The following is a 25,508-nucleotide window of genomic DNA, read 5'->3' on the forward strand; positions in this document are numbered from 1 at the left end:
GCAGAACCAGCGTAACGAACCCATGCTACGCTTTCACTGTTAAAAAAGTTGATACACCATCCTGTTTGATTGTATCGTTGTATTGAGCCGATCAAAATTGTTATGAGAAATGGTAAGTCGAGCTGGTTACGCCGGAGTACAAATCCCTATACTGAAGTTACTATAGTTGGAGATTGACTTGTGTCGAGATTCCGTAACCAGACCAGGTGACGCATAGATAGAGGGATGTGATTGGTCAAAAATAAGGCTTTGAAGTGCTTTTGCCAGAAGTTCGCACGGCGACGTATGGACCAAGGAGTCCTGGAGCTTGAAAGTGCTCATCATTTTTTGCGTCTACAACTATTTTAATAGGTATTTAAAAGTGCATTCTCCTACATATTACCACCACTGGACTAGGTGCAATTCCTCCCCAGCAGCGGCACGATTGCCCTCTAGTAGGTGCGGGCACTTAGACGCCGCTGCTGAGCACCTTGTCCATCTCCTGCTGCTCGCATTGCCTCCCCGCTCTGGGACTCCGGACGAGCTCGTGCTCCTGTCCGCGTTTCTCGGCGACTGGACCACGAGCTGGCGCGTGCAACAACCTCAAATACAAAGCCCTTGCTACAATATGTCTTAGCTGAGCGCAACGAAGGTTCTCAGCCCGCCCCTGCTGCTGGCGGCGAGCAGACCAAAGACTTCGTATCCGCGCTCGCGACCTTGGTCATCTGACTGCAAGTGCCGTGCGTGGCAGCTCTTGGGCCCCAGTACCAGGACGACCGCCACTGCTCAGACCGGTTAGCACCGAGTCTACCGATTGATAAAGTAGTTTTCATGACCACAGGGTCTGCTGTGACGGCTTGCGGTCTCGCCCAAATTGGCACCTGCTCCCGCCTAGATTGGCGCCTGCGTTCATGACGACGAAGGCAGCCATCGCAGCGACGGTATGCTGTTGCCTTGCGGTGCCCGCCGTGCGAGAAGTGGGCAAACATTTGAGCCAATCATACAGGCAGAACCAGCGTAACGAACCCATGCTACGCTTTCACTGTTAAAAAAGTTGATACACCATCCTGTTTGATTGTATCGTTGTATTGAGCCGATCAAAATTGTTATGAGAAATGGTAAGCCGAGCTGGTTACGCCGGAGTACAAATCCCTATACTGAAGTTACTATAGTTGGAGATTGACTTGTGTCGAGATTCCGTAACCAGACCAGGTGACGCATAGATAGAGGGATGTGATTGGTCAAAAATAAGGTTTTGAAGTGCTTTTGCCAGAAGTTCGCACGGCGACGTATGGACCAAGGAGTCCTGGAGCTTGAAAGTGCTCATCATTTTTTGCGTCTACAACTATTTTAATAGGTATTTAAAAGTGCATTCTCCTACATATTACCACCACTGGACTAGGTGCAATTCCTCCCCAGCAGCGGCACGATTGCCCTCTAGTAGGTGCGGGCACTTAGACGCCGCTGCTGAGCACCTTGTCCATCTCCTGCTGCTCGCATTGCCTCCCCGCTCTGGGACTCCGGACGAGCTCGTGCTCCTGTCCGCGTTTCTCGGCGACTGGACCACGAGCTGGCGCGTGCAACAAACCTCAAATACAAAGCCCTTGCTACAATATGTCTTAGTTGAGCGCAACGAAGGTTCTCAGCCCGCCCCTGCTGCTGGCGGCACGCATAGATAGAGGGATGTGATTGGTCAAAAATAAGGCTTTGAAGTGCTTTTGCCAGAAGTTCGCACGGCGACGTATGGACCAAGGAGTCCTGGAGCTTGAAAGTGCTCATCATTTTTTGCGTCTACAACTATTTTAATAGGTATTTAAAAGTGCATTCTCCTACATATTACCACCACTGGACTAGGTGCAATTCCTCCCCAGCAGCGGCACGATTGCCCTCTAGTAGGTGCGGGCACTTAGACGCCGCTGCTGAGCACCTTGTCCATCTCCTGCTGCTCGCATTGCCTCCCCGCTCTGGGACTCCGGACGAGCTCGTGCTCCTGTCCGCGTTTCTCGGCGACTGGACCACGAGCTGGCGCGTGCAACAACCTCAAATACAAAGCCCTTGCTACAGTATGTCTTAGCTGAGCGCAACGAAGGTTCTCAGCCCGCCCCTGCTGCTGGCGGCGAGCAGACCAAAGACTTCGTATCCGCGCTCGCGACCTTGGTCATCTGACTGCAAGTGCCGTGCGTGGCAGCTCTTGGGCCCCAGTACCAGGACGACCGCCACTGCTCAGACCGGTTAGCACCGAGTCTACCGATTGATAAAGTAGTTTTCATGACCACAGGGTCTGCTGTGACGGCTTGCGGTCTCGCCCAAATTGGCACCTGCTCCCGCCTAGATTGGCGCCTGCGTTCATGACGACGAAGGCAGCCATCGCAGCGACGGTATGCTGTTGCCTTGCGGTGCCCGCCGTGCGAGAAGTGGGCAAACATTTGAGCCAATCATACAGGCAGAACCAGCGTAACGAACCCATGCTACGCTTTCACTGTTAAAAAAGTTGATACACCATCCTGTTTGATTGTATCGTTGTATTGAGCCGATCAAAATTGTTATGAGAAATGGTAAGCCGAGCTGGTTACGCCGGAGTACAAATCCCTATACTGAAGTTACTATAGTTGGAGATTGACTTGTGTCGAGATTCCGTAACCAGACCAGGTGACGCATAGATAGAGGGATGTGATTGGTCAAAAATAAGGCTTTGAAGTGCTTTTGCCAGAAGTTCGCACGGCGACGTATGGACCAAGGAGTCCTGGAGCTTGAAAGTGCTCATCATTTTTTGCGTCTACAACTATTTTAATAGGTATTTAAAAGTGCATTCTCCTACATATTACCACCACTGGACTAGGTGCAATTCCTCCCCAGCAGCGGCACGATTGCCCTCTAGTAGGTGCGGGCACTTAGACGCCGCTGCTGAGCACCTTGTCCATCTCCTGCTGCTCGCATTGCCTCCCCGCTCTGGGACTCCGGACGAGCTCGTGCTCCTGTCCGCGTTTCTCGGCGACTGGACCACGAGCTGGCGCGTGCAACAACCTCAAATACAAAGCCCTTGCTACAATATGTCTTAGTTGAGCGCAACGAAGGTTCTCAGCCCGCCCCTGCTGCTGGCGGCGAGCAGACCAAAGACTTCGTATCCGCGCTCGCGACCTTGGTCATCTGACTGCAAGTGCCGTGCGTGGCAGCTCTTGGGCCCCAGTACCAGGACGACCGCCACTGCTCAGACCGGTTAGCACCGAGTCTACCGATTGATAAAGTAGTTTTCATGACCACAGGGTCTGCTGTGACGGCTTGCGGTCTCGCCCAAATTGGCACCTGCTCCCGCCTAGATTGGCGCCTGCGTTCATGACGACGAAGGCAGCCATCGCAGCGACGGTATGCTGTTGCCTTGCGGTGCCCGCCGTGCGAGAAGTGGGCAAACATTTGAGCCAATCATACAGGCAGAACCAGCGTAACGAACCCATGCTACGCTTTCACTGTTAAAAAAGTTGATACACCATCCTGTTTGATTGTATCGTTGTATTGAGCCGATCAAAATTGTTATGAGAAATGGTAAGCCGAGCTGGTTACGCCGGAGTACAAATCCCTATACTGAAGTTACTATAGTTGGAGATTGACTTGTGTCGAGATTCCGTAACCAGACCAGGTGACGCATAGATAGAGGGATGTGATTGGTCAAAAATAAGGCTTTGAAGTGCTTTTGCCAGAAGTTCGCACGGCGACGTATGGACCAAGGAGTCCTGGAGCTTGAAAGTGCTCATCATTTTTTGCGTCTACAACTATTTTAATAGGTATTTAAAAGTGCATTCTCCTACATATTACCACCACTGGACTAGGTGCAATTCCTCCCCAGCAGCGGCACGATTGCCCTCTAGTAGGTGCGGGCACTTAGACGCCGCTGCTGAGCACCTTGTCCATCTCCTGCTGCTCGCATTGCCTCCCCGCTCTGGGACTCCGGACGAGCTCGTGCTCCTGTCCGCGTTTCTCGGCGACTGGACCACGAGCTGGCGCGTGCAACAACCTCAAATACAAAGCCCTTGCTACAATATGTCTTAGTTGAGCGCAACGAAGGTTCTCAGCCCGCCCCTGCTGCTGGCGGCGAGCAGACCAAAGACTTCGTATCCGCGCTCGCGACCTTGGTCATCTGACTGCAAGTGCCGTGCGTGGCAGCTCTTGGGCCCGACCGGTTAGCACCGAGTCTACCGATTGATAAAGTAGTTTTCATGACCACAGGGTCTGCTGTGACGGCTTGCGGTCTCGCCCAAATTGGCACCTGCTCCCGCCTAGATTGGCGCCTGCGTTCATGACGACGAAGGCAGCCATCGCAGCGACGGTATGCTGTTGCCTTGCGGTGCCCGCCGTGCGAGAAGTGGGCAAACATTTGAGCCAATCATACAGGCAGAACCAGCGTAACGAACCCATGCTACGCTTTCACTGTTAAAAAAGTTGATACACCATCCTCGACTGGACCACGAGCTGGCGCGTGCAACAACCTCAAATACAAAGCCCTTGCTACAATATGTCTTAGTTGAGCGCAACGAAGGTTCTCAGCCCGCCCCTGCTGCTGGCGGCGAGCAGACCAAAGACTTCGTATCCGCGCTCGCGACCTTGGTCATCTGACTGCAAGTGCCGTGCGTGGCAGCTCTTGGGCCCGACCGGTTAGCACCGAGTCTACCGATTGATAAAGTAGTTTTCATGACCACAGGGTCTGCTGTGACGGCTTGCGGTCTCGCCCAAATTGGCACCTGCTCCCGCCTAGATTGGCGCCTGCGTTCATGACGACGAAGGCAGCCATCGCAGCGACGGTATGCTGTTGCCTTGCGGTGCCCGCCGTGCGAGAAGTGGGCAAACATTTGAGCCAATCATACAGGCAGAACCAGCGTAACGAACCCATGCTACGCTTTCACTGTTAAAAAAGTTGATACACCATCCTGTTTGATTGTATCGTTGTATTGAGCCGATCAAAATTGTTATGAGAAATGGTAAGTCGAGCTGGTTACGCCGGAGTACAAATCCCTATACTGAAGTTACTATAGTTGGAGATTGACTTGTGTCGAGATTCCGTAACCAGACCAGGTGACGCATAGATAGAGGGATGTGATTGGTCAAAAATAAGGCTTTGAAGTGCTTTTGCCAGAAGTTCGCACGGCGACGTATGGACCAAGGAGTCCTGGAGCTTGAAAGTGCTCATCATTTTTTGCGTCTACAACTATTTTAATAGGTTCGCAGATCGTCGGCTGGTTGATGACCGAGAGCTCCCTCAGCGCTGGGAAGTACGCGACGCTCCTCATGGACGTCCAAAAGCCCAGAAACAAGTCCAAACTCGTCACTGCCTCGCTATTCCGCGCAAATTGCGCGGCTGTGATACCGTTCTCCCTGCAGAGCAATTCGAGGTCGGGAGACGTCGCGAAGACCTGCATCTTCTCCTGCTGGGAGACGGACAGCGCGTCTCCATTGCCAGTTGGCTCTATCACAGTCTCCGTCTGCACTGCGTCGCTTCGGGCAATAATTCGTCTTCAACACTCGCTGGCGGACTGCTTGGCCTTGAAGAGTTCATGCTGCCACCTCGAAGGCACTGCTTGCTGGGAGGTCGGTGGGATTTGGCTGAAGGGAGACGCGCTGGAGGAGCAGCAGAGATAGGCGGCAGAGCACTCGAGTCAGCAGAGGAGGGGCTCGAAGTGCCTCGTCCTGTCTCCATCCTTTTATTCCTACCAGAGCTATCCTATTCCTCCAAGAGTCTGGACCTTGACCTTGAGGCGATTACAATAACGTCCACTGCGTCGTTTCGTCCTATTTTTGTCCCCAACTTCAAGGTAGCAGCAGCCGTGTTTTCAAAGTTCTTTTGCAGCTGAACTTGGAGCTAAATTTGGCAGAGCACTCGAGTCAGCAGAGGAGGGGCTCGAAGTGCCTCGTCCTGTCTCCATCCTTTTATTCCTACCAGAGCTATCCTATTCCTCCAAGAGTCTGGACCTTGACCTTGAGGCGATTACAATAACGTCCACTGCGTCGTTTCGTCCTATTTTTGTCCCCAACTTCAAGGTAGCAGCAGCCGTGTTTTCAAAGTTCTTTTGCAGCTGAACTTGGAGCTAAATTTTGGCCAATCAAAAAGTTCTGGGCTCGTGTGTTAAATAGGTTAAGTGAAAGGAGCCCTTCAAAACTGTGAGAGCCCTCGTTAAGAGCCCCCCCCCTACAGGTTAACTAGGGCTCCGCGAAGGCTGGGATAGGAGGCTTTTGGGATAACTCCTTTATTACTTTTTTTTACGATCCACAGTCATCTCCTGCGCCTGCTTCACAGCCGCAGCATCTGCCCGGTCATTCACCTCAACGGCGAAGATGCAAGATACGACTAGGCAGTAATTATACACAGTAATGAAACGAACCTCGCTCGAGATCTAGCTCGTAGAGAAATATGCTACAGTCCTGTAGTAGTCCGTTCAATTCAATCATTCACCTTACATCACTCCATCCGGTTCAGTATATGCTACTGACCCATACCGTTTCAAACTGTCCACGCATATAAACCTTTTGGAGGGCCCAGTGCGGCACCGGGGTCATACCGGTTTCTGGAAATGTGCCAGTTGGGTGTCAATATTTTGACTTGACGTACCACGATATAATCCTATTTGGTCTGCGATAGCAGCACTAACGTTGCTTCCTATCCCAGTAATATATCTTACTACCGATTGGCTGTAGTGTGCGGTCTTCAGGTCCAAACTTCGACTTTAGGAAGCATGCTGTACATTGTCGCCGCCACGTTCTTCGCTCCTATCTCTTCAGTGCAGGTCACATGAGCATGGCGCAGCTACGCTCGAGCGCGAAGGGCATCGAGGATCGCGATCTTCTGGAGGATTTTCCCGGATCTAGCTCAACCGGGTCCCAAGGAATAAACCTAGATAGCGTAAACTAATCAGGACAGCGCGTCAAGAGCCCGCCAAACCTACACGACAGCATCGAAGAGCCCAAGCGGGGAGCCCTGCAGGAAGGCGGGCTCCTCGTTGTCGTACCTATGCGAGGGGAGCCCGATTCGGGGCTCTTTCATATCACGACTTTTGAAGTTGAAGGGCCCCCCGGGCCCTTTAACCCCGAAATCGGTGATATTTTAATATTCCCAGTATTTTAATACTGGGAATATCTCCCCGGTCAGAGGCTTAATATTGTAAATACATCGGTAATACTTCGTTCTCATAAATGATATTTATATTACTGGGATAGGAAGCAACGTTAGTGCTGCTATCGCAGACCAAATAGGATTTTATCCGTGGTACGTCAAGTCAAACGATGACCCCTCTTGACATCTAACTGGTATATTTCTTGAAACCGGTACGGCTCTGGTGCCGCACTGGGCCCTCCAAAAGGTTTATATGCGTGGGCAGATTGAACCGGTGTGCTACCGACGACACCGGTATGAATCAGTGCATATATTGAGCAGGGTAAAGAGAACGCTTGGACTGTACAATAGCACTAGTTTGCATTTTCTACAAGCTGCAAAACAGATCTCAACCAAGATTTGCATTTTTAATTTCGTAAAGCATTGCCGGTTGATACCTTGCATCTACAGCTTTTAAGAAAAAATCCGGACAGATGCTGCGGCTGCGAAGCAGGCGCAGGAGATGACCGTAGCTAGTAAGAAAAATAATTAAAAAAAATTAAAAAACGACAGGTTTATACCAAAATTCTCCTATCCCAGCCTTCGCGGAGCCCTAGTTCAAGAGCCAACAATTGTGAATATTTCCTTTAACAACAACAACAATACCTCGTCGTGAGGATTGGCCCCACAGTCAATGGGCGCTCCATCTCTGTGTAGTCTGGCAAAGTACTACAGTGCATTCAGTTAAGAGATATTTTACGGCGCTACAGCGCATTGGAGAATGCTGCAGGAGAGACCTCCGTCATGAGGATTGACAGGATGGGGCTCATGATGCCAAATGCACCGGCGGTGAGAAGCTGGAGACCCACGATCGCGGCCACAGTGCACGGGGCACCACGCTTACGCTGCGGCATGCGGGGCGCGGAGGTGTCAGCGGCGGCGGTGGTGCTGTCCATCTCGGTCGGATACTTCACTGGGAATGAAAACGTGATACCAAAACCTGTGAAAACCGATCACTACGACCAGAAAAAAGTTGAAAATGACAAAAGGGGTTTTAAACGTAGCTCTATCGTGTGTTTTAGTATCGATATGCATCTAATGTGCACTTTTACACTTCAGAGGAGTTCGCTCCTAGCGAAGGCTCAGAGAGCAATTGGTCGTCATCCAGCATGGAGCTAGTGGCATACTCCACTCTGTCGCCCTTTTCCACTTCATCCTTGTCAGTCTCGAAGTACACGGAAGCCAAAGCCGGAGTTTCGTCCGACACGGGTGGCGGCAAAGGAGCAGGTTCAACAGCGACTTCACTCCGCGACGGGGGCGTCTTGCTCACGGGTAGCGAGACAGCCACTGCGATCCCGACGACGTAGACGCACGAGGCAACGATGTACGGGAGAGCTTCGGACAGAAGGGACTGCCGGGTCATCGCAGCGTACAGCGAGGAGAAGACGATGGGGCCGATTGCGTCAAAAACTGATCGAGCGCCATAGATTGCGCCTTGAAGACGTCCTTGTTCCTGCAGATTCAGAGTCAAATTATGATAACCCCGTCAATGTTTTAGCTTGTTCAGGTGAATAGATGCTAAAACATACCTTCTCCGAGACGTTCATTGACTTGAGAGCCGATATGGCGGGGAAGGTGAGGTCTCCGATGCAACCAGGGATGAACGACAGGAATACGACCCATTTGTGCGGGTAAAACGCGGCACCGGCAAAGCCGCCCGTCTTCATCAGACTGGCGATCAGCGCGATGATGATCACGCCTTTCTCCTTGAAGCAGCCCACCAGCGCCTTCACCAGTAGCCCCTGTCCTAGCAGTGCTAAGACGCCTCCGAGTAGCATCAAGTTGGCAAAGTCTTTCACATCGAATCCCACAATTGTCTGAAATCCACCATCATGGGCTGCGTTAGACCAGCTCGCAATTGCGTTTATATTGTTGGGGACGTACATTCAGGAAAAAGGACTGGATCTGGAAAATCCCGTTCCTGATGAAACTCGTGATCACGATCAAGCACGTCAGCCGCATGAACAATTTATTGCGGAAAAGGATGGACAGAGAGCTGATAGGACTCTCCATCACCCAATGCGTCTTGGTCATACGCGAATGCTTCGGTACCGTTTCGGGCAGAATGCATACTGCCCAAAACACCCGGATCACGAAAATACAAGCGGCAATCTGCAGAACTTGCTCCTACATAAATAAAAATCATCCGCGTTAGAAACGAACAGTCAGCAATACAGTCATAAACCGAGCAGCAAGTACGAACTCGAGAGAAGAATGGGGCTGCGAAAGCACTCAAAAGAAAACCCTGAAGACAAGCTCGCAAAAAGAATGCCAATTGCTGCTGCGCGGTTCTCGGGGGACACAATGTCGCGACCGCAGCGCCCATAACTCCAGCAGTTCTGGGTCAAGATCAATATGGCTGTTAGTACATAGGGGAAACCGAGCTGAAACGTAGATACGTACCCAAACCCATAGTCGATTAGCCTAGTACAAGGTACGGCGTGATGGATCCGTGTGGCTGCATGAAATACATGATGGAGAATGGCGTACCAACCCTTGCGAGCTGGTTTAGCACCAAAAACGGCTAATAGCAATAACAAACATACATTCACATTTACTAAGCCACAAAATTATTTCCCAATGACCCACAAACTGACGAACCTTGCGTCCGTAGACGTCTGACGCTTGGCCTAGCATCGGTGCCAGGAAAAAAATGAATACACAGCCTAGCGACGAGAAGAGGCTGACACAAACAATAGCGTCAAGTTCACCCCACATTCTTCACCGACTCCAAAACCAATAGTATTGATTCATTCCTCGACAACCAAGCCGCTTGTCTTGACCCTTCAGTGCACGCCTTTTTAGCAACAATTGCAACAATTATTAGCACGAAATGATTCATGCCATTTGTACTTAACCATAATGACTGTACCGCGTCGAGTGGGTTGGCTCCACAGTCAATTGGCAGTCCATGTCGATGCTGCCTGGCGAAATACTGCATACAATTAATGGATAGAGTGAGGATTGTCGGTGGGACTGACACACTTTTGCTCATTTGCAGACCTCCGTCATGACGATGGAGAGGATGGGGTTCATGATGCCGAACGCCGCCTCCGTCAGGAACTGCAGCACCACGATGGTGCCGAACTTGCACGAGAAGCCCCGCTTCCGCTGCGGCTTGCAGGGCGACGTGGCGGCAACAGTGGCGCCGTGGCTCTTCCCTGTGGGTGGACGAGATGCTCTTCGAGGTGCTGCATTTTGACTGAGGGTCGCCCTTCTAGTCTGAACCCCATCAGAAAAATATGATCCGATGCGTTGAAGTGCTAGAAGTGCATTGAAATCTGGAATATATTTCTTAGCTTTACAGAAAAAAGCGTGCCTTGTGAGGCTAGCAGCGGCTCTGCAAGCAAGTACCGTACCTCACACAAAGATTACTTTTGGTCTTTCTCATTTGGCACTCAAATTACCGTTAAAAAGCTCTCATTTCCTTCGAAAATGCTTTCTTCCTGTTAATATTAGCAGTTATATGCGTTTTGATTGGCTAAAATTATATTCCAATTTCAAAAAGATTGCCCCAGGTCTTGAAATGGTAATCTAACTGTTAACCGTTCTTTCTGTGAGGTACGGTAGTCGTCATCTACGTGTAGCACCGTTCTGCCAGCAACAGCCATGGCATCGTCACCTCCAATTTCATCCTCAGTTTCGGGCTCGGTCTTAAAGTGTGAGGGTGCTGGTTCCCCCTTGGTGACAGTAAATGAGCTTCCTCGTCCACAGGCTTGCTCGATTTCTTGCCGGCGGGTAGCGACACGGCAATAACAACACCGACGAGATAAATGCACGAAGCGATCACAAACGGGAGCGCTGGCGACCAAACTGACTTTCGAGTCATAGCAGCGTACAAGACGGGGAAAACGACGGGTCCAATCGCTTCGAAAATCGATCGAGCTCCGTAGATCGCGCCTTGCAGGCGACCTTGCTCCTGTAGCAAACCTAGATAGTTAGATAATGAATGACTTCACAAGGAGAAGTGCAGCGTACCTCTTCCGAACAGTTAATTGATTCCAGCGCAGAAATGGCTAGGAAGGCCAACTCGCCGAAACAAGAAGGTATACACAGAAAGAACACCACCCACTTGTACGGGTACACTGCCGTCCCCGCAATCCCGCACGTCCTCACTAAGCAGCTCACTAAACCTGTGATGATCATGCCTCTTTCTCCCATGAAACTCACTAGAGTGAACCTGTTCAAGCTTGTCCGAGCATGACTAGAACGCCTCCAACCAGCATCAGATTGCCAAAATCATTCACGTCGTACCCCACAACAGTCTGCAGAGCAGTACAGAATCACTCAGTTGGATGACACAGAAAGTCGGACTATGCATACTGTTGAAAGGACTTACATTGAGGTAAAATGGCTGCATCTGGAAAATTCCTTCGGAAACGAAGCTCGTTAACGCGATCAGAGTATGAACAACTTGTTCCGGAAAAGGATCGAGAATGAGCGGATCGGACTCGCCGCAACCCATAAGGTTTCGGGCAGGATCAGCAGCGCCCAGAAAACGCGCATCGCGAACAGAGCAACAGCAATCTGCAAAATATGTTCCTGGTTCGTAAGATATAGCACGAATATCAGTTTATCAGGTATCGGAATGTTATGAAGCGAGTGGGAAGCACTCACTCGAGAGAAGAACGGGGCGATAAATGCGCTTGCGCAATACCCAATCGCTACGCTAGCGGCCAGAACTCCAAACGCTGCTGCACGATGAGTTGGAGAGATGACATCGGTGACCGCGGCGCGGCACTCATGACACCAGAAGTCCTAACACAGAGCATCATCATGTAACATAGAGCGACGACAAGCAGGTGCCGATTGGACCAGAGTAGAGGCCGCGGCGGAAGCGCAAGTGGCTCGACAGTCCCCCGAACTGCGAGTCGCCCGCAGCCAACGAGACGGACAGGATGCTCAAGCGCCACTAAGCACAAGTAGCATTCAGTATCTGACGAAGCGATTCAAGTCAGTGCACGCGAGGAAGACAGCCAGAAGACAAGATGTCGGAAAAAGTGTATATCCGCCGCTGAAGTGATGGTAGCAGTAGCTGTCGGTAGTAGTCGCCGATATGGCAGTATTGAAGACGTAATATGTTGATTTCTCGAATTACTCACGAGTTTCAAGCTTGTCTTAGCACCACAGTTTTCTCTCCTCCCATTTCGCACTCACCGCGTTTGTACGGCGCCATTAAATCTCTTCGGGATACGGAACAAGAATTGCAAACTGCCGAATCTCCTTGCCTTTCTTGGTGAAAGACTTGTAGTACAGCGGTGGAAGCAAAAAGAAGAGTTGGTTGCCATCCGGACCCAACTTCGCCAAATCATCTGCCGCGCCGGCCTTGATATCATGAGTCTTTCCCACAGTGACTTGGAATCCACCGAACTGCGGCATCCATGCATCAATAGCGACATAATTCGATGTCCGAGGCACGTAAAGCTGATTCGCAACTTGACCAGCTTCCACCTGCTCCACAATTTGAGAAGGTTTCGATGACGATGGGATTGTAATTTCTGTTTCAACAATATCTCGGCGGCCTCTTTTGCGTTGGCGCTGCATGGCGCCTGACAACAGTTCTCGATACTCAAAACTCCCACCCTCATGCAATAGTCGCAGACAGTGAGGCTCCAAGATGTATCCGCACATCGATTGAGCCAGCGGGTTCCCGTTGCATGCGCTGAGAAAACTTTCCATGTTCGCGCGATTCGATATCAGCTTCGTCCGAGCAATCACTTTCATCGCCAATTCCGACGCATACACAACTTGGTACTCTGTATATGGCTCTTGGCTGCGGATGTGAATCAGAGTCTGAGCCATCTGGGTCCTCGAATTAATCTCCGAGTTGATGGACACCAACGTCTTGCACTCATCAAGAGAGCAACTATTGCATGCGGTCTCCAGCAACACTTGCGGGTCAGTTCCAATGTCTTGCAACACAAGACGAGGCACACCACCCAAGCAGTCTGAGCGATTTCGCCACACAGATGCTGCATGTGGATAGAGGGGAGCAGTTATCGCGAGTTCTTCCTTGGTCCACAGTGGCATGTAGAATACATCTGGAGTTGGAACGAGCTTCTTAAATTCTCCAATGCAGTCTCGTCGCGGTGTACTTGCGAGAAGTACTGAGCAGTCCTCTATCGGTAATTCCGTCATAGCGGTTGGATCGACCGAGTCCACGAGGCACCACAGGTCAGGCGACCAAAATCGTTGGTCAAACTTATTTGGCAGTAACTCGCACTGGAACATCGTCGACCCATTAAAGTAAATCGGTCCCTTCTTGGAGAAAAACAGCACGCGTTTCTTCTCCTTGATCAACCTCCACATCATGTAGTAGACGAACACCGACTTGCCTATCCCAGGCGTGCCCGTGACGACAGCATACTTGACCATGGTCCGATCTGGATTCAGCAGTGCTTGGTCGGCGATCACTCTGTACGACGAGCGAATGTAGAGCTTCTGACGTTTTGTTAACGGCAGCAACGACGAAAATTCGAGCCAATCGCCTACTTGCTCAACCGTGGGGAATTGTGCGAAGAACGGATCACTGCAGGGATCAAAGACACCATCTTGGGAGACAATTGAAGCCGAGATCGCTTGCTTTGGCTTTGGAACAACCACCAGCACGTGCACCACGTTCTTTCCAAGCGAAGCGCCAGTCCCAAACAGTTCCTCCAAATTCCGCGACGCGCGCAACTTCTCCATCTTCGAGGTGTCAACATTGTTCTGCAGCATCCTGTCCAGGTCATCGTCGTCTGGGAGCCATCCGCCGTCTGCCTTCTTCGCCAGGAAGAGCTGCAGGTCACCTGCATCGATGTCCTTCAACTTGTTTGGCTTCTTCGCCTTGATCGCGTCCTTCAAGTGGCCCACGGACTTTTTCTCGTCAATGTCCACAGGGAACGCGCTTCCCGCCGCACCAACGATCGCACAGAAGAGCGTCACCATCTTCCCTCGAGGCGGCGGATTCTGGAATGAAGAAGAAAGGGAGAGAACTCACAATCGTACCTAAGCGGAAATGACAATGTGATGACGGCGTGTCACTATGGCGAGGTGGGCATGATTCTTTCGAATGAAAACCCTTGTTGTTGTTGCTGCGTGCGGTGACTCCTCCTTCGCACCTGGTGCTACTTAGCGGTGGTGTAGCTGGTGGTCAGGAAGGTGCGGAGCAGTGCTCGTTGGTAAATACATAACGATCAGAAAAAAAGCTGAACGATTGATGTGCCCGACTCGACTACTTACGTTGACCTTGGGCCTTTTTGTTCGGCCGAACCACGCGTCCGACAGTTAACTGCCGCCGGTCTCCAGAGCATTAGACGCGCAATGCTCATCTCAGGAAGTATACGTCAAACTTGTCCTTAACCACTCAAAGTCTTGATTCATGCGATACACTCCACTGTAGCGGTCCTGCAGACACGAGCTCACACACTCCAGCTTCTTCTCCAACGCAGTGATCATATCTTGGGACACTTTTGCAGTGATTTCATCCTTTCTAGCGCTGTTCTCGACCAAAAACCTCTCAATTTCCTTCTTATGTCGCACCAGAGCCGACACGCTCGTTTCCATGTGATGCTCAGCCTGGTTGCGGATCGTCTCGGCATGGCGAATCCTTCCGTGCACATCGCGCTTTATCGCCTTAATCCGCATGTTATATGTAGTACATTTTCTTCTTGATCATTGTGGCCTCCGCTATTTGTTTGTTGCGCGCAGACAGCTCCACGGTATCCAGGAAACTCAAACGGGGAAGTTGGCACATCAAATACGTTTGGTAATTACACAGCCTACACACGGGATTGTCACCAAAGTGAGGGTCGCTCAACACGAGAACAGCAAGTTGGTCCAAGTTCATGAGGGACAACAGTCCTTTAAAGCTCGACAGCCGGTTGTCCGCCAAGTTCAGTTCCGTGAGATTCACGCAGCCATTGAGCGCCGTGTCAATGCGGTCAATACGGTTACGACACGCCCAGAGCTGCGTCAACTTCGTGAGTCTCCAGAGTCCGTCAAGCCTTTCCAATTGGTTCAGGTTCACCCACAACTTCTCCAACTTCACCAGCGCGTCCAAGTTTTCAAGTCGTCGGATCTTGTTCGAGCTCAGATTTAGCTGTTTCAGCTTGGTACAGTTCCCCATGTTAGCGATCTTTGTGAGCCCACACTCGGTAATGCACAATTTCTCCAGGTTGATGCAGTTGCTGACGCCATCGAGTTCGCAGATCGTCGGCTGGTTGATGACCGAGAGCTCCCTCAGCGCTGGGAAGTACGCGACGCTCCTCATGGACGTCCAAAAGCCCAGAAACAAGTCCAAACTCGTCACTGCCTCGCTATTCCGCGCAAATTGAGCGGCTGTGATACCGTTCTCCCTGCAGAGCAATTCGAGGTCGGGAGACGTCGCGAAGACCTGCATCTTCTCCTGCTGGGAGACGGACAGCGCGTCTCCATTGCCAGTTGGCTCTATCACAGTCTCCGTCTGCACTGCGTCGCTTCGGGCAATAATTCGTCTTCAACACTCGCTGGCGGACTGCTTGGCCTTGAAGAGTTCATGCTGCCACCTCGAAGGCACTGCTTGCTGGGAGGTCGGTGGGATTTGGCTGAAGGGAGACGCGCTGGAGGAGCAGCAGAGATAGGCGGCAGAGCACTCGAGTCAGCAGAGGAGGGGCTCGAAGTGCCTCGTCCTGTCTCCATCCTTTTATTCCTACCAGAGCTATCCTATTCCTCCAAGAGTCTGGACCTTGACCTTGAGGCGATTACAATAACGTCCACTGCGTCGTTTCGTCCTATTTTTGTCCCCAACTTCAAGGTAGCAGCAGCCGTGTTTTCAAAGTTCTTTTGCAGCTGAACTTGGAGCTAAATTTTGGCCAATCAAAAAGTTCTGGGCTCGTGTGTTAAATAGGTTAAGTGAAAGGAGCCCTTCAAAACTGTGAGAGCCCTCGTTAAGAGCCCCCCCCCCGGTCCCAAGGAATAAACCTAGATAGCGTAAACTAATCAGGACAGCGCGTCAAGAGCCCGCCAAACTACAACGACAGCATCGAAGAGCCCAAGCGGGGAGCCCTGCAGGAAGGCGGGCTCCTCGTTGTCGTACCTATGCGAGGGGAGCCCGATTCGGGGCTCTTTCATATCACGACTTTTGAAGTTGAAGGGCCCCCCGGGCCCTTTAACCCCGAAATCGGTGATATTTTAATATTCCCAGTATTTTAATACTGGGAATATCTCCCCGGTCAGAGGCTTAATATTGTAAATACATCGGTAATACTTCGTTCTCATAAATGATATTTATATTACTGGGATAGGAAGCAACGTTAGTGCTGCTATCGCAGACCAAATAGGATTTTATCCGTGGTACGTCAAGTCAAACGATGACCCCTCTTGACATCTAACTGGTATATTTCTTGAAACCGGTACGGCTCTGGTGCCGCACTGGGCCCTCCAAAAGGTTTATATGCGTGGGCAGATTGAACCGGTGTGCTACCGACGACACCGGTATGAATCAGTGCATATATTGAGCAGGGTAAAGAGAACGCTTGGACTGTACAATAGCACTAGTTTGCATTTTCTACAAGCTGCAAAACAGATCTCAACCAAGATTTGCATTTTTAATTTCGTAAAGCATTGCCGGTTGATACCTTGCATCTACAGCTTTTAAGAAAAAATCCGGACAGATGCTGCGGCTGCGAAGCAGGCGCAGGAGATGACCGTAGCTAGTAAGAAAAATAATTAAAAAAAATTAAAAAACGACAGGTTTATACCAAAATTCTCCTATCCCAGCCTTCGCGGAGCCCTAGTTCAAGAGCCAACAATTGTGAATATTTCCTTTAACAACAACAACAATACCTCGTCGTGAGGATTGGCCCCACAGTCAATGGGCGCTCCATCTCTGTGTAGTCTGGCAAAGTACTACAGTGCATTCAGTTAAGAGATATTTTACGGCGCTACAGCGCATTGGAGAATGCTGCAGGAGAGACCTCCGTCATGAGGATTGACAGGATGGGGCTCATGATGCCAAATGCACCGGCGGTGAAAAGCTGGAGACCCACGATCGCGGCCACAGTGCACGGGGCACCACGCTTACGCTGCGGCATGCGGGGCGCGGAGGTGTCAGCGGCGGCGGTGGTGCTGTCCATCTCGGTCGGATACTTCACTGGGAATGAAAACGTGATACCAAAACCTGTGAAAACCGATCACTACGACCAGAAAAAAGTTGAAGATGACAAAAGGGGTTTTAAACGTAGCTCTATCGTGTGTTTTAGTATCGATATGCATCTAATGTGCACTTTTACACTTCAGAGGAGTTCGCTCCTAGCGAAGGCTCAGAGAGCAATTGGTCGTCATCCAGCATGGAGCTAGTGGCATACTCCACTCTGTCGCCCTTTTCCACTTCATCCTTGTCAGTCTCGAAGTACACGGAAGCCAAAGCCGGAGTTTCGTCCGACACGGGTGGCGGCAAAGGAGCAGGTTCAACAGCGACTTCACTCCGCGACGGGGGCGTCTTGCTCACGGGTAGCGAGACAGCCACTGCGATCCCGACGACGTAGACGCACGAGGCAACGATGTACGGGAGAGCTTCGGACAGAAGGGACTGCCGGGTCATCGCAGCGTACAGCGAGGAGAAGACGATGGGGCCGATTGCGTCAAAAACTGATCGAGCGCCATAGATTGCGCCTTGAAGACGTCCTTGTTCCTGCAGATTCAGAGTCAAATTATGATAACCCCGTCAATGTTTTAGCTTGTTCAGGTGAATAGATGCTAAAACATACCTTCTCCGAGACGTTCATTGACTTGAGAGCCGATATGGCGGGGAAGGTGAGGTCTCCGATGCAACCAGGGATGAACGACAGGAATACGACCCATTTGTGCGGGTAAAACGCGGCACCGGCAAAGCCGCCCGTCTTCATCAGACTGGCGATCAGCGCGATGATGATCACGCCTTTCTCCTTGAAGCAGCCCACCAGCGCCTTCACCAGTAGCCCCTGTCCTAGCAGTGCTAAGACGCCTCCGAGTAGCATCAAGTTGGCAAAGTCTTTCACATCGAATCCCACAATTGTCTGAAATCCACCATCATGGGCTGCGTTAGACCAGCTCGCAATTGCGTTTATATTGTTGGGGACGTACATTCAGGAAAAAGGACTGGATCTGGAAAATCCCGTTCCTGATGAAACTCGTGATCACGATCAAGCACGTCAGCCGCATGAACAATTTATTGCGGAAAAGGATGGACAGAGAGCTGATAGGACTCTCCATCACCCAATGCGTCTTGGTCATACGCGAATGCTTCGGTACCGTTTCGGGCAGAATGCATACTGCCCAAAACACCCGGATCACGAAAATACAAGCGGCAATCTGCAGAACTTGCTCCTACATAAATAAAAATCATCCGCGTTAGAAACGAACAGTCAGCAATACAGTCATAAACCGAGCAGCAAGTACGAACTCGAGAGAAGAATGGGGCTGCGAAAGCACTCAAAAGAAAACCCTGAAGACAAGCTCGCAAAAAGAATGCCAATTGCTGCTGCGCGGTTCTCGGGGGACACAATGTCGCGACCGCAGCGCCCATAACTCCAGCAGTTCTGGGTCAAGATCAATATGGCTGTTAGTACATAGGGGAAACCGAGCTGAAACGTAGATACGTACCCAAACCCATAGTCGATTAGCCTAGTACAAGGTACGGCGTGATGGATCCGTGTGGCTGCATGAAATACATGATGGAGAATGGCGTACCAACCCTTGCGAGCTGGTTTAGCACCAAAAACGGCTAATAGCAATAACAAACATACATTCACATTTACTAAGCCACAAAATTATTTCCCAATGACCCACAAACTGACGAACCTTGCGTCCGTAGACGTCTGACGCTTGGCCTAGCATCGGTGCCAGGAAAAAAATGAATACACAGCCTAGCGACGAGAAGAGGCTGACACAAACAATAGCGTCAAGTTCACCCCACATTCTTCACCGACTCCAAAACCAATAGTATTGATTCATTCCTCGACAACCAAGCCGCTTGTCTTGACCCTTCAGTGCACGCCTTTTTAGCAACAATTGCAACAATTATTAGCACGAAATGATTCATGCCATTTGTACTTAACCATAATGACTGTACCGCGTCGAGTGGGTTGGCTCCACAGTCAATTGGCAGTCCATGTCGATGCTGCCTGGCGAAATACTGCATACAATTAATGGATAGAGTGAGGATTGTCGATGGGACTGACACATTTTTGCTCATTTGCAGACCTCCGTCATGACGATGGAGAGGATGGGGTTCATGATGCTGAACGCCGCCTCCGTCAGGAACTGCAGCACCACGATGGTGCCGAACTTGCACGAGAAGCCCCGCTTCCGCTGCAGCTTGCAGGGCGACGTGGCGGCAACAGTGGCGCCGTGGCTCTTCCCTGTGGGTGGACGAGATGCTCTTCGAGGTGCTGCATTTTGACTGAGGGTCGCCCTTCTAGTCTGAACCCCATCGGAAAAATATGATCAGATGCGTTGAAGTGCTAGAAGTGCATTGAAATCTGGAATATATTTCTTAGCTTTACAGAAAAAAGCGTGCCTTGTGAGGCTAGCAACGGCTCTGCAAGCAAGTACCGTACCTCACACAAAGATTATTTTTGGTCTTTCTCATTTGGCACTCAAATTACCGTTAAAAAGCTCTCATTTCCTTCGAAAATGCTTTCCTGTTAATATTTAGCAGTTATATGCGTTTTGATTGGCTAAAATTACATTTCAATTTCAAAAAGATTGCCCCAGGTCTTGAAATGGTAATCTAACTGTTAACCGTTCTTTCTGTGAGGTACGGTAGTCGTCATCTACGTGTAGCACCGTTCTGCCAGCAACAGCCATGGCATCGTCACCTCCAATTTCATCCTCAGTTTCGGGCTCGGTCTTAAAGTGTGAGGGTGCTGGTTCCCCCTTGGTGACAGTAAATGAGCTTCCTCGTCCACAGGCTTGCTCGATTTCTTGCCGGCGGGTAGCGACACGGCAATAACAACACCGACGAGATAAATGCACGAAGCGATCACAAACGGGAGCGCTGGCGACCAAACTGACTTTCGAGTCATAGCAGCGTACAAGACGGGGAAAACGACGGGTCCAATCGCTTCGAAAATCGATCGAGCTCCGTAGATCGCGCCTTGCAGGCGACCTTGCTCCTGTAGCAAACCTAGATAGTTAGATAATGAATGACTTCACAAGGAGAAGTGCAGCGTACCTCTTCCGAACAGTTAATTGATTCCAGCGCAGAAATGGCTAGGAAGGCCAACTCGCCGAAACAAGAAGGTATACACAGAAAGAACACCACCCACTTGTACGGGTACACTGCCGTCCCCGCAATCCCGCACGTCCTCACTAAGCAGCTCACTAAACCTGTGATGATCATGCCTCTTTCTCCCATGAAACTCACTAGAGTGAACCTGTTCAAGCTTGTCCGAGCATGACTAGAACGCCTCCAACCAGCATCAGATTGCCAAAATCATTCACGTCGTACCCCACAACAGTCTGCAGAGCAGTACAGAATCACTCAGTTGGATGACACAGAAAGTCGGACTATGCATACTGTTGAAAGGACTTACATTGAGGTAAAATGGCTGCATCTGGAAAATTCCTTCGGAAACGAAGCTCGTTAACGCGATCAGAGTATGAACAACTTGTTCCGGAAAAGGATCGAGAATGAGCGGATCGGACTCGCCGCAACCCATAAGGTTTCGGGCAGGATCAGCAGCGCCCAGAAAACGCGCATCGCGAACAGAGCAACAGCAATCTGCAAAATATGTTCCTGGTTCGTAAGATATAGCACGAATATCAGTTTATCAGGTATCGGAATGTTATGAAGCGAGTGGGAAGCACTCACTCGAGAGAAGAACGGGGCGATAAATGCGCTTGCGCAATACCCAATCGCTACGCTAGCGGCCAGAACTCCAAACGCTGCTGCACGATGAGTTGGAGAGATGACATCGGTGACCGCGGCGCGGCACTCATGACACCAGAAGTCCTAACACAGAGCATCATCATGTAACATAGAGCGACGACAAGCAGGTGCCGATTGGACCAGAGTAGAGGCCGCGGCGGAAGCGCAAGTGGCTCGACAGTCCCCCGAACTGCGAGTCGCCCGCAGCCAACGAGACGGACAGGATGCTCAAGCGCCACTAAGCACAAGTAGCATTCAGTATCTGACGAAGCGATTCAAGTCAGTGCACGCGAGGAAGACAGCCAGAAGACAAGATGTCGGAAAAAGTGTATATCCGCCGCTGAAGTGATGGTAGCAGTAGCTGTCGGTAGTGGTCGCCGATATGGCAGTATTGAAGACGTAATATGTTGATTTCTCGAATTACTCACGAGTTTCAAGCTTGTCTTAGCACCACAGTTTTCTCTCCTCCCATTTCGCACTCACCGCGTTTGTACGGCGCCATTAAATCTCTTCGGGATACGGAACAAGAATTGCAAACTGCCGAATCTCCTTGCCTTTCTTGGTGAAAGACTTGTAGTACAGCGGTGGAAGCAAAAAGAAGAGTTGGTTGCCATCCGGACCCAACTTCGCCAAATCATCTGCCGCGCCGGCCTTGATATCATGAGTCTTTCCCACAGTGACTTGGAATCCACCGAACTGCGGCATCCATGCATCAATAGCGACATAATTCGATGTCCGAGGCACGTAAAGCTGATTCGCAACTTGACCAGCTTCCACCTGCTCCACAATTTGAGAAGGTTTCGATGACGATGGGATTGTAATTTCTGTTTCAACAATATCTCGGCGGCCTCTTTTGCGTTGGCGCTGCATGGCGCCTGACAACAGTTCTCGATACTCAAAACTCCCACCCTCATGCAATAGTCGCAGACAGTGAGGCTCCAAGATGTATCCGCACATCGATTGAGCCAGCGGGTTCCCGTTGCATGCGCTGAGAAAACTTTCCATGTTCGCGCGATTCGATATCAGCTTCGTCCGAGCAATCACTTTCATCGCCAATTCCGACGCATACACAACTTGGTACTCTGTATATGGCTCTTGGCTGCGGATGTGAATCAGAGTCTGAGCCATCTGGGTCCTCGAATTAATCTCCGAGTTGATGGACACCAACGTCTTGCACTCATCAAGAGAGCAACTATTGCATGCGGTCTCCAGCAACACTTGCGGGTCAGTTCCAATGTCTTGCAACACAAGACGAGGCACACCACCCAAGCAGTCTGAGCGATTTCGCCACACAGATGCTGCATGTGGATAGAGGGGAGCAGTTATCGCGAGTTCTTCCTTGGTCCACAGTGGCATGTAGAATACATCTGGAGTGGGGGCCAGCTTCTTAAATTCTCCAATGCAATCCCGCCGCGGTGTGCTTGCGAGAAGAATGGAGCATATGCGATAGGGAAGTCCAGCAATACTCGTTGGATCCAACGAATCCACAAGGCACCACAAATCACTCGACCAGAACTGTCGGTTGGACTTGTCGGGCAGTACCTTGCACGTGAGCATATTCGTTCCATCAAAGTAGAAATTCCCCTCGCTGTCGAAAAACAGCACGCGTTTCTTCTCCTTGATCAACCTCCACATCATGTAGTAGACGAACACCGACTTGCCTATCCCAGGCGTGCCCGTGACGACAGCATACTTGACCATGGTCCGATCTGGATTCAGCAGTGCTTGGTCGGCGATCACTCTGTACGACGAGCGAATGTAGAGCTTCTGACGTTTTGTTAACGGCAGCAACGACGAAAATTCGAGCCAATCGCCTACTTGCTCAACCGTGGGGAATTGTGCGAAGAACGGATCACTGCAGGGATCAAAGACACCATCTTGGGAGACAATTGAAGCCGAGATCGCTTGCTTTGGCTTTGGAACAACCACCAGCACGTGCACCACGTTCTTTCCAAGCGAAGCGCCAGTCCCAAACAGTTCCTCCAAATTCCGCGACGCGCGCAACTTCTCCATCTTCGAGGTGTCAACATTGTTCTGCAGCATCCTGTCCAGGTCATCGTCGTCTGGGAGCCATCCGCCGTCTGCCTTCTTCGCCAGGAAGAGCTGCAGGTCACCTGCATCGATGTCCTTCAACTTGTTTGGCTTCTTCGCCTTGATCGCGTCCTTCAAGTGGCCCACGGACTTTTTCTCGTCAATGTCCACAGGGAACGCGCTTCCCGCCGCACCAACGATCGCACAGAAGAGCGTCACCATCTTCCCTCGAGGCGGCGGATTCTGGAATGAAGAAGAAAGGGAGAGAACTCACAATCGTACCTAAGCGGAAATGACAATGTGATGACGGCGTGTCACTATGGCGAGGTGGGCATGATTCTTTCGAATGAAAACCCTTGTTGTTGTTGCTGCGTGCGGTGACTCCTCCTTCGCACCTGGTGCTACTTAGCGGTGGTGTAGCTGGTGGTCAGGAAGGTGCGGAGCAGTGCTCGTTGGTAAATACATAACGATCAGAAAAAAAGCTGAACGATTGATGTGCCCGACTCGACTACTTACGTTGACCTTGGGCCTTTTTGTTCGGCCGAACCACGCGTCCGACAGTTAACTGCCGCCGGTCTCCAGAGCATTAGACGCGCAATGCTCATCTCAGGAAGTATACGTCAAACTTGTCCTTAACCACTCAAAGTCTTGATTCATGCGATACACTCCACTGTAGCGGTCCTGCAGACACGAGCTCACACACTCCAGCTTCTTCTCCAACGCAGTGATCATATCTTGGGACACTTTTGCAGTGATTTCATCCTTTCTAGCGCTGTTCTCGACCAAAAACCTCTCAATTTCCTTCTTATGTCGCACCAGAGCCGACACGCTCGTTTCCATGTGATGCTCAGCCTGGTTGCGGATCGTCTCGGCATGGCGAATCCTTCTGTGCACATCGCGCTTTATCGCCTTAATCCGCATGTTATATGTAGTACATTTTCTTCTTGATCATTGTGGCCTCCGCTATTTGTTTGTTGCGCGCAGACAGCTCCACGGTATCCAGGAAACTCAAACGGGGAAGTTGGCACATCAAATACGTTTGGTAATTACACAGCCTACACACGGGATTGTCACCAAAGTGAGGGTCGCTCAACACGAGAACAGCAAGTTGGTCCAAGTTCATGAGGGACAACAGTCCTTTAAAGCTCGACAGCCGGTTGTCCGCCAAGTTCAGTTCCGTGAGATTCACGCAGCCATTGAGCGCCGTGTCAATGCGGTCAATACGGTTACGACACGCCCAGAGCTGCGTCAACTTCGTGAGTCTCCAGAGTCCGTCAAGCCTTTCCAATTGGTTCAGGTTCACCCACAACTTCTCCAACTTCACCAGCGCGTCCAAGTTTTCAAGTCGTCGGATCTTGTTCGAGCTCAGATTTAGCTGTTTCAGCTTGGTACAGTTCCCCAGGTTAGCGATCTTTGTGAGCCCACACTCGGTAATGCACAATTTCTCCAGGTTGATGCAGTTGCTGACGCCATCGAGTTCGCAGATCGTCGGCTGGTTGATGACCGAGAGCTCCCTCAGCGCTGGGAAGTACGCGACGCTCCTCATGGACGTCCAAAAGCCCAGAAACAAGTCCAAACTCGTCACTGCCTCGCTATTCCGCGCAAATTGAGCGGCTGTGATACCGTTCTCCCTGCAGAGCAATTCGAGGTCGGGAGACGTCGCGAAGACCTGCATCTTCTCCTGCTGGGAGACGGACAGCGCGTCTCCATTGCCAGTTGGCTCTATCACAGTCTCCGTCTGCACTGCGTCGCTTCGGGCAATAATTCGTCTTCAACACTCGCTGGCGGACTGCTTGGCCTTGAAGAGTTCATGCTGCCACCTCGAAGGCACTGCTTGCTGGGAGGTCGGTGGGATTTGGCTGAAGGGAGACGCGCTGGAGGAGCAGCAGAGATAGGCGGCAGAGCACTCGAGTCAGCAGAGGAGGGGCTCGAAGTGCCTCGTCCTGTCTCCATCCTTTTATTCCTACCAGAGCTATCCTATTCCTCCAAGAGTCTGGACCTTGACCTTGAGGCGATTACAATAACGTGCACTGCGTCGTTTCGTCCTATTTTTGTCCCCAACTTCAAGGTAGCAGCAGCCGTGTTTTCAAAGTTCTTTTGCAGCTGAACTTGGAGCTAAATTTTGGCCAATCAAAAAGTTCTGGGCTCGTGTGTTAAATAGGTTAAGTGAAAGGAGCCCTTCAAAACTGTGAGAGCCCTCGTTAAGAGCCCCCCCCCTACAGGTTAACTAGGGCTCCGCGAAGGCTGGGATAGGAGGCTTTTGGGATAACTCCTTTATTACTTTTTTTTACGATCCACAGTCATCTCCTGCGCCTGCTTCACAGCCGCAGCATCTGCCCGGTCATTCACCTCAACGGCGAAGATGCAAGATACGACTAGGCAGTAATTATACACAGTAATGAAACGAACCTCGCTCGAGATCTAGCTCGTAGAGAAATATGCTACAGTCCTGTAGTAGTCCGTTCAATTCAATCATTCACCTTACATCACTCC

General features: G+C 50.9%; 6 protein-coding genes across 6 annotated transcripts; all 6 read right to left on the reverse strand.

Annotated features, from left to right (window-relative positions):
- Nucleotides 1-2,870: 2,870 nt before the first annotated feature.
- Nucleotides 2,871-8,010, reverse strand: PHYSODRAFT_324706 (hypothetical protein; the record flags this gene model as incomplete). Its single annotated transcript, XM_009520495.1, has 3 exons — nt 2,871-2,966; nt 5,217-5,463; nt 7,823-8,010. The coding sequence occupies 3 exons, from the start codon at nt 8,008-8,010 to the stop codon at nt 2,871-2,873; spliced, it is 531 nt and encodes a 176-aa protein (XP_009518790.1).
- A 152-nt stretch (nt 8,011-8,162) lies between these two features.
- On the reverse strand, nt 8,163-9,076 carry PHYSODRAFT_482348 (hypothetical protein; the record flags this gene model as incomplete). Its single annotated transcript, XM_009520496.1, has 4 exons — nt 8,163-8,379; nt 8,488-8,567; nt 8,644-8,931; nt 8,999-9,076. The coding sequence occupies 4 exons, from the start codon at nt 9,074-9,076 to the stop codon at nt 8,163-8,165; spliced, it is 663 nt and encodes a 220-aa protein (XP_009518791.1).
- Nucleotides 9,077-12,289: 3,213 nt separating this feature from the next.
- PHYSODRAFT_483844 (hypothetical protein) lies at nt 12,290-14,041 on the reverse strand (the record flags this gene model as incomplete). The annotated part of the gene is made up of 1 exon (XM_009520497.1): nt 12,290-14,041. One exon carries the CDS (start codon nt 14,039-14,041, stop codon nt 12,290-12,292), a length of 1,752 nt encoding a protein of 583 aa, XP_009518792.1.
- A 700-nt stretch (nt 14,042-14,741) lies between these two features.
- On the reverse strand, nt 14,742-15,494 carry PHYSODRAFT_479207 (hypothetical protein; the record flags this gene model as incomplete). The annotated part of the gene is made up of 1 exon (XM_009520498.1): nt 14,742-15,494. One exon carries the CDS (start codon nt 15,492-15,494, stop codon nt 14,742-14,744), a length of 753 nt encoding a protein of 250 aa, XP_009518793.1.
- Nucleotides 15,495-17,360: 1,866 nt separating this feature from the next.
- PHYSODRAFT_484306 (hypothetical protein) lies at nt 17,361-18,274 on the reverse strand (the record flags this gene model as incomplete). Its single annotated transcript, XM_009520499.1, has 4 exons — nt 17,361-17,577; nt 17,686-17,765; nt 17,842-18,129; nt 18,197-18,274. 4 exons carry the CDS (start codon nt 18,272-18,274, stop codon nt 17,361-17,363), a joined length of 663 nt encoding a protein of 220 aa, XP_009518794.1.
- Nucleotides 18,275-21,485: 3,211 nt separating this feature from the next.
- PHYSODRAFT_480338 (hypothetical protein) lies at nt 21,486-23,237 on the reverse strand (the record flags this gene model as incomplete). Its single annotated transcript, XM_009520500.1, has 1 exon — nt 21,486-23,237. The coding sequence occupies one exon, from the start codon at nt 23,235-23,237 to the stop codon at nt 21,486-21,488; it is 1,752 nt and encodes a 583-aa protein (XP_009518795.1).
- Between the last annotated feature and the right edge of the window lie 2,271 nt (nt 23,238-25,508).

Source organism: Phytophthora sojae, assembly GCF_000149755.1.
Source record: "Phytophthora sojae unplaced genomic scaffold PHYSOscaffold_2, whole genome shotgun sequence".
Lineage (NCBI taxonomy): Eukaryota > Oomycota > Peronosporomycetes > Peronosporales > Peronosporaceae > Phytophthora > Phytophthora sojae.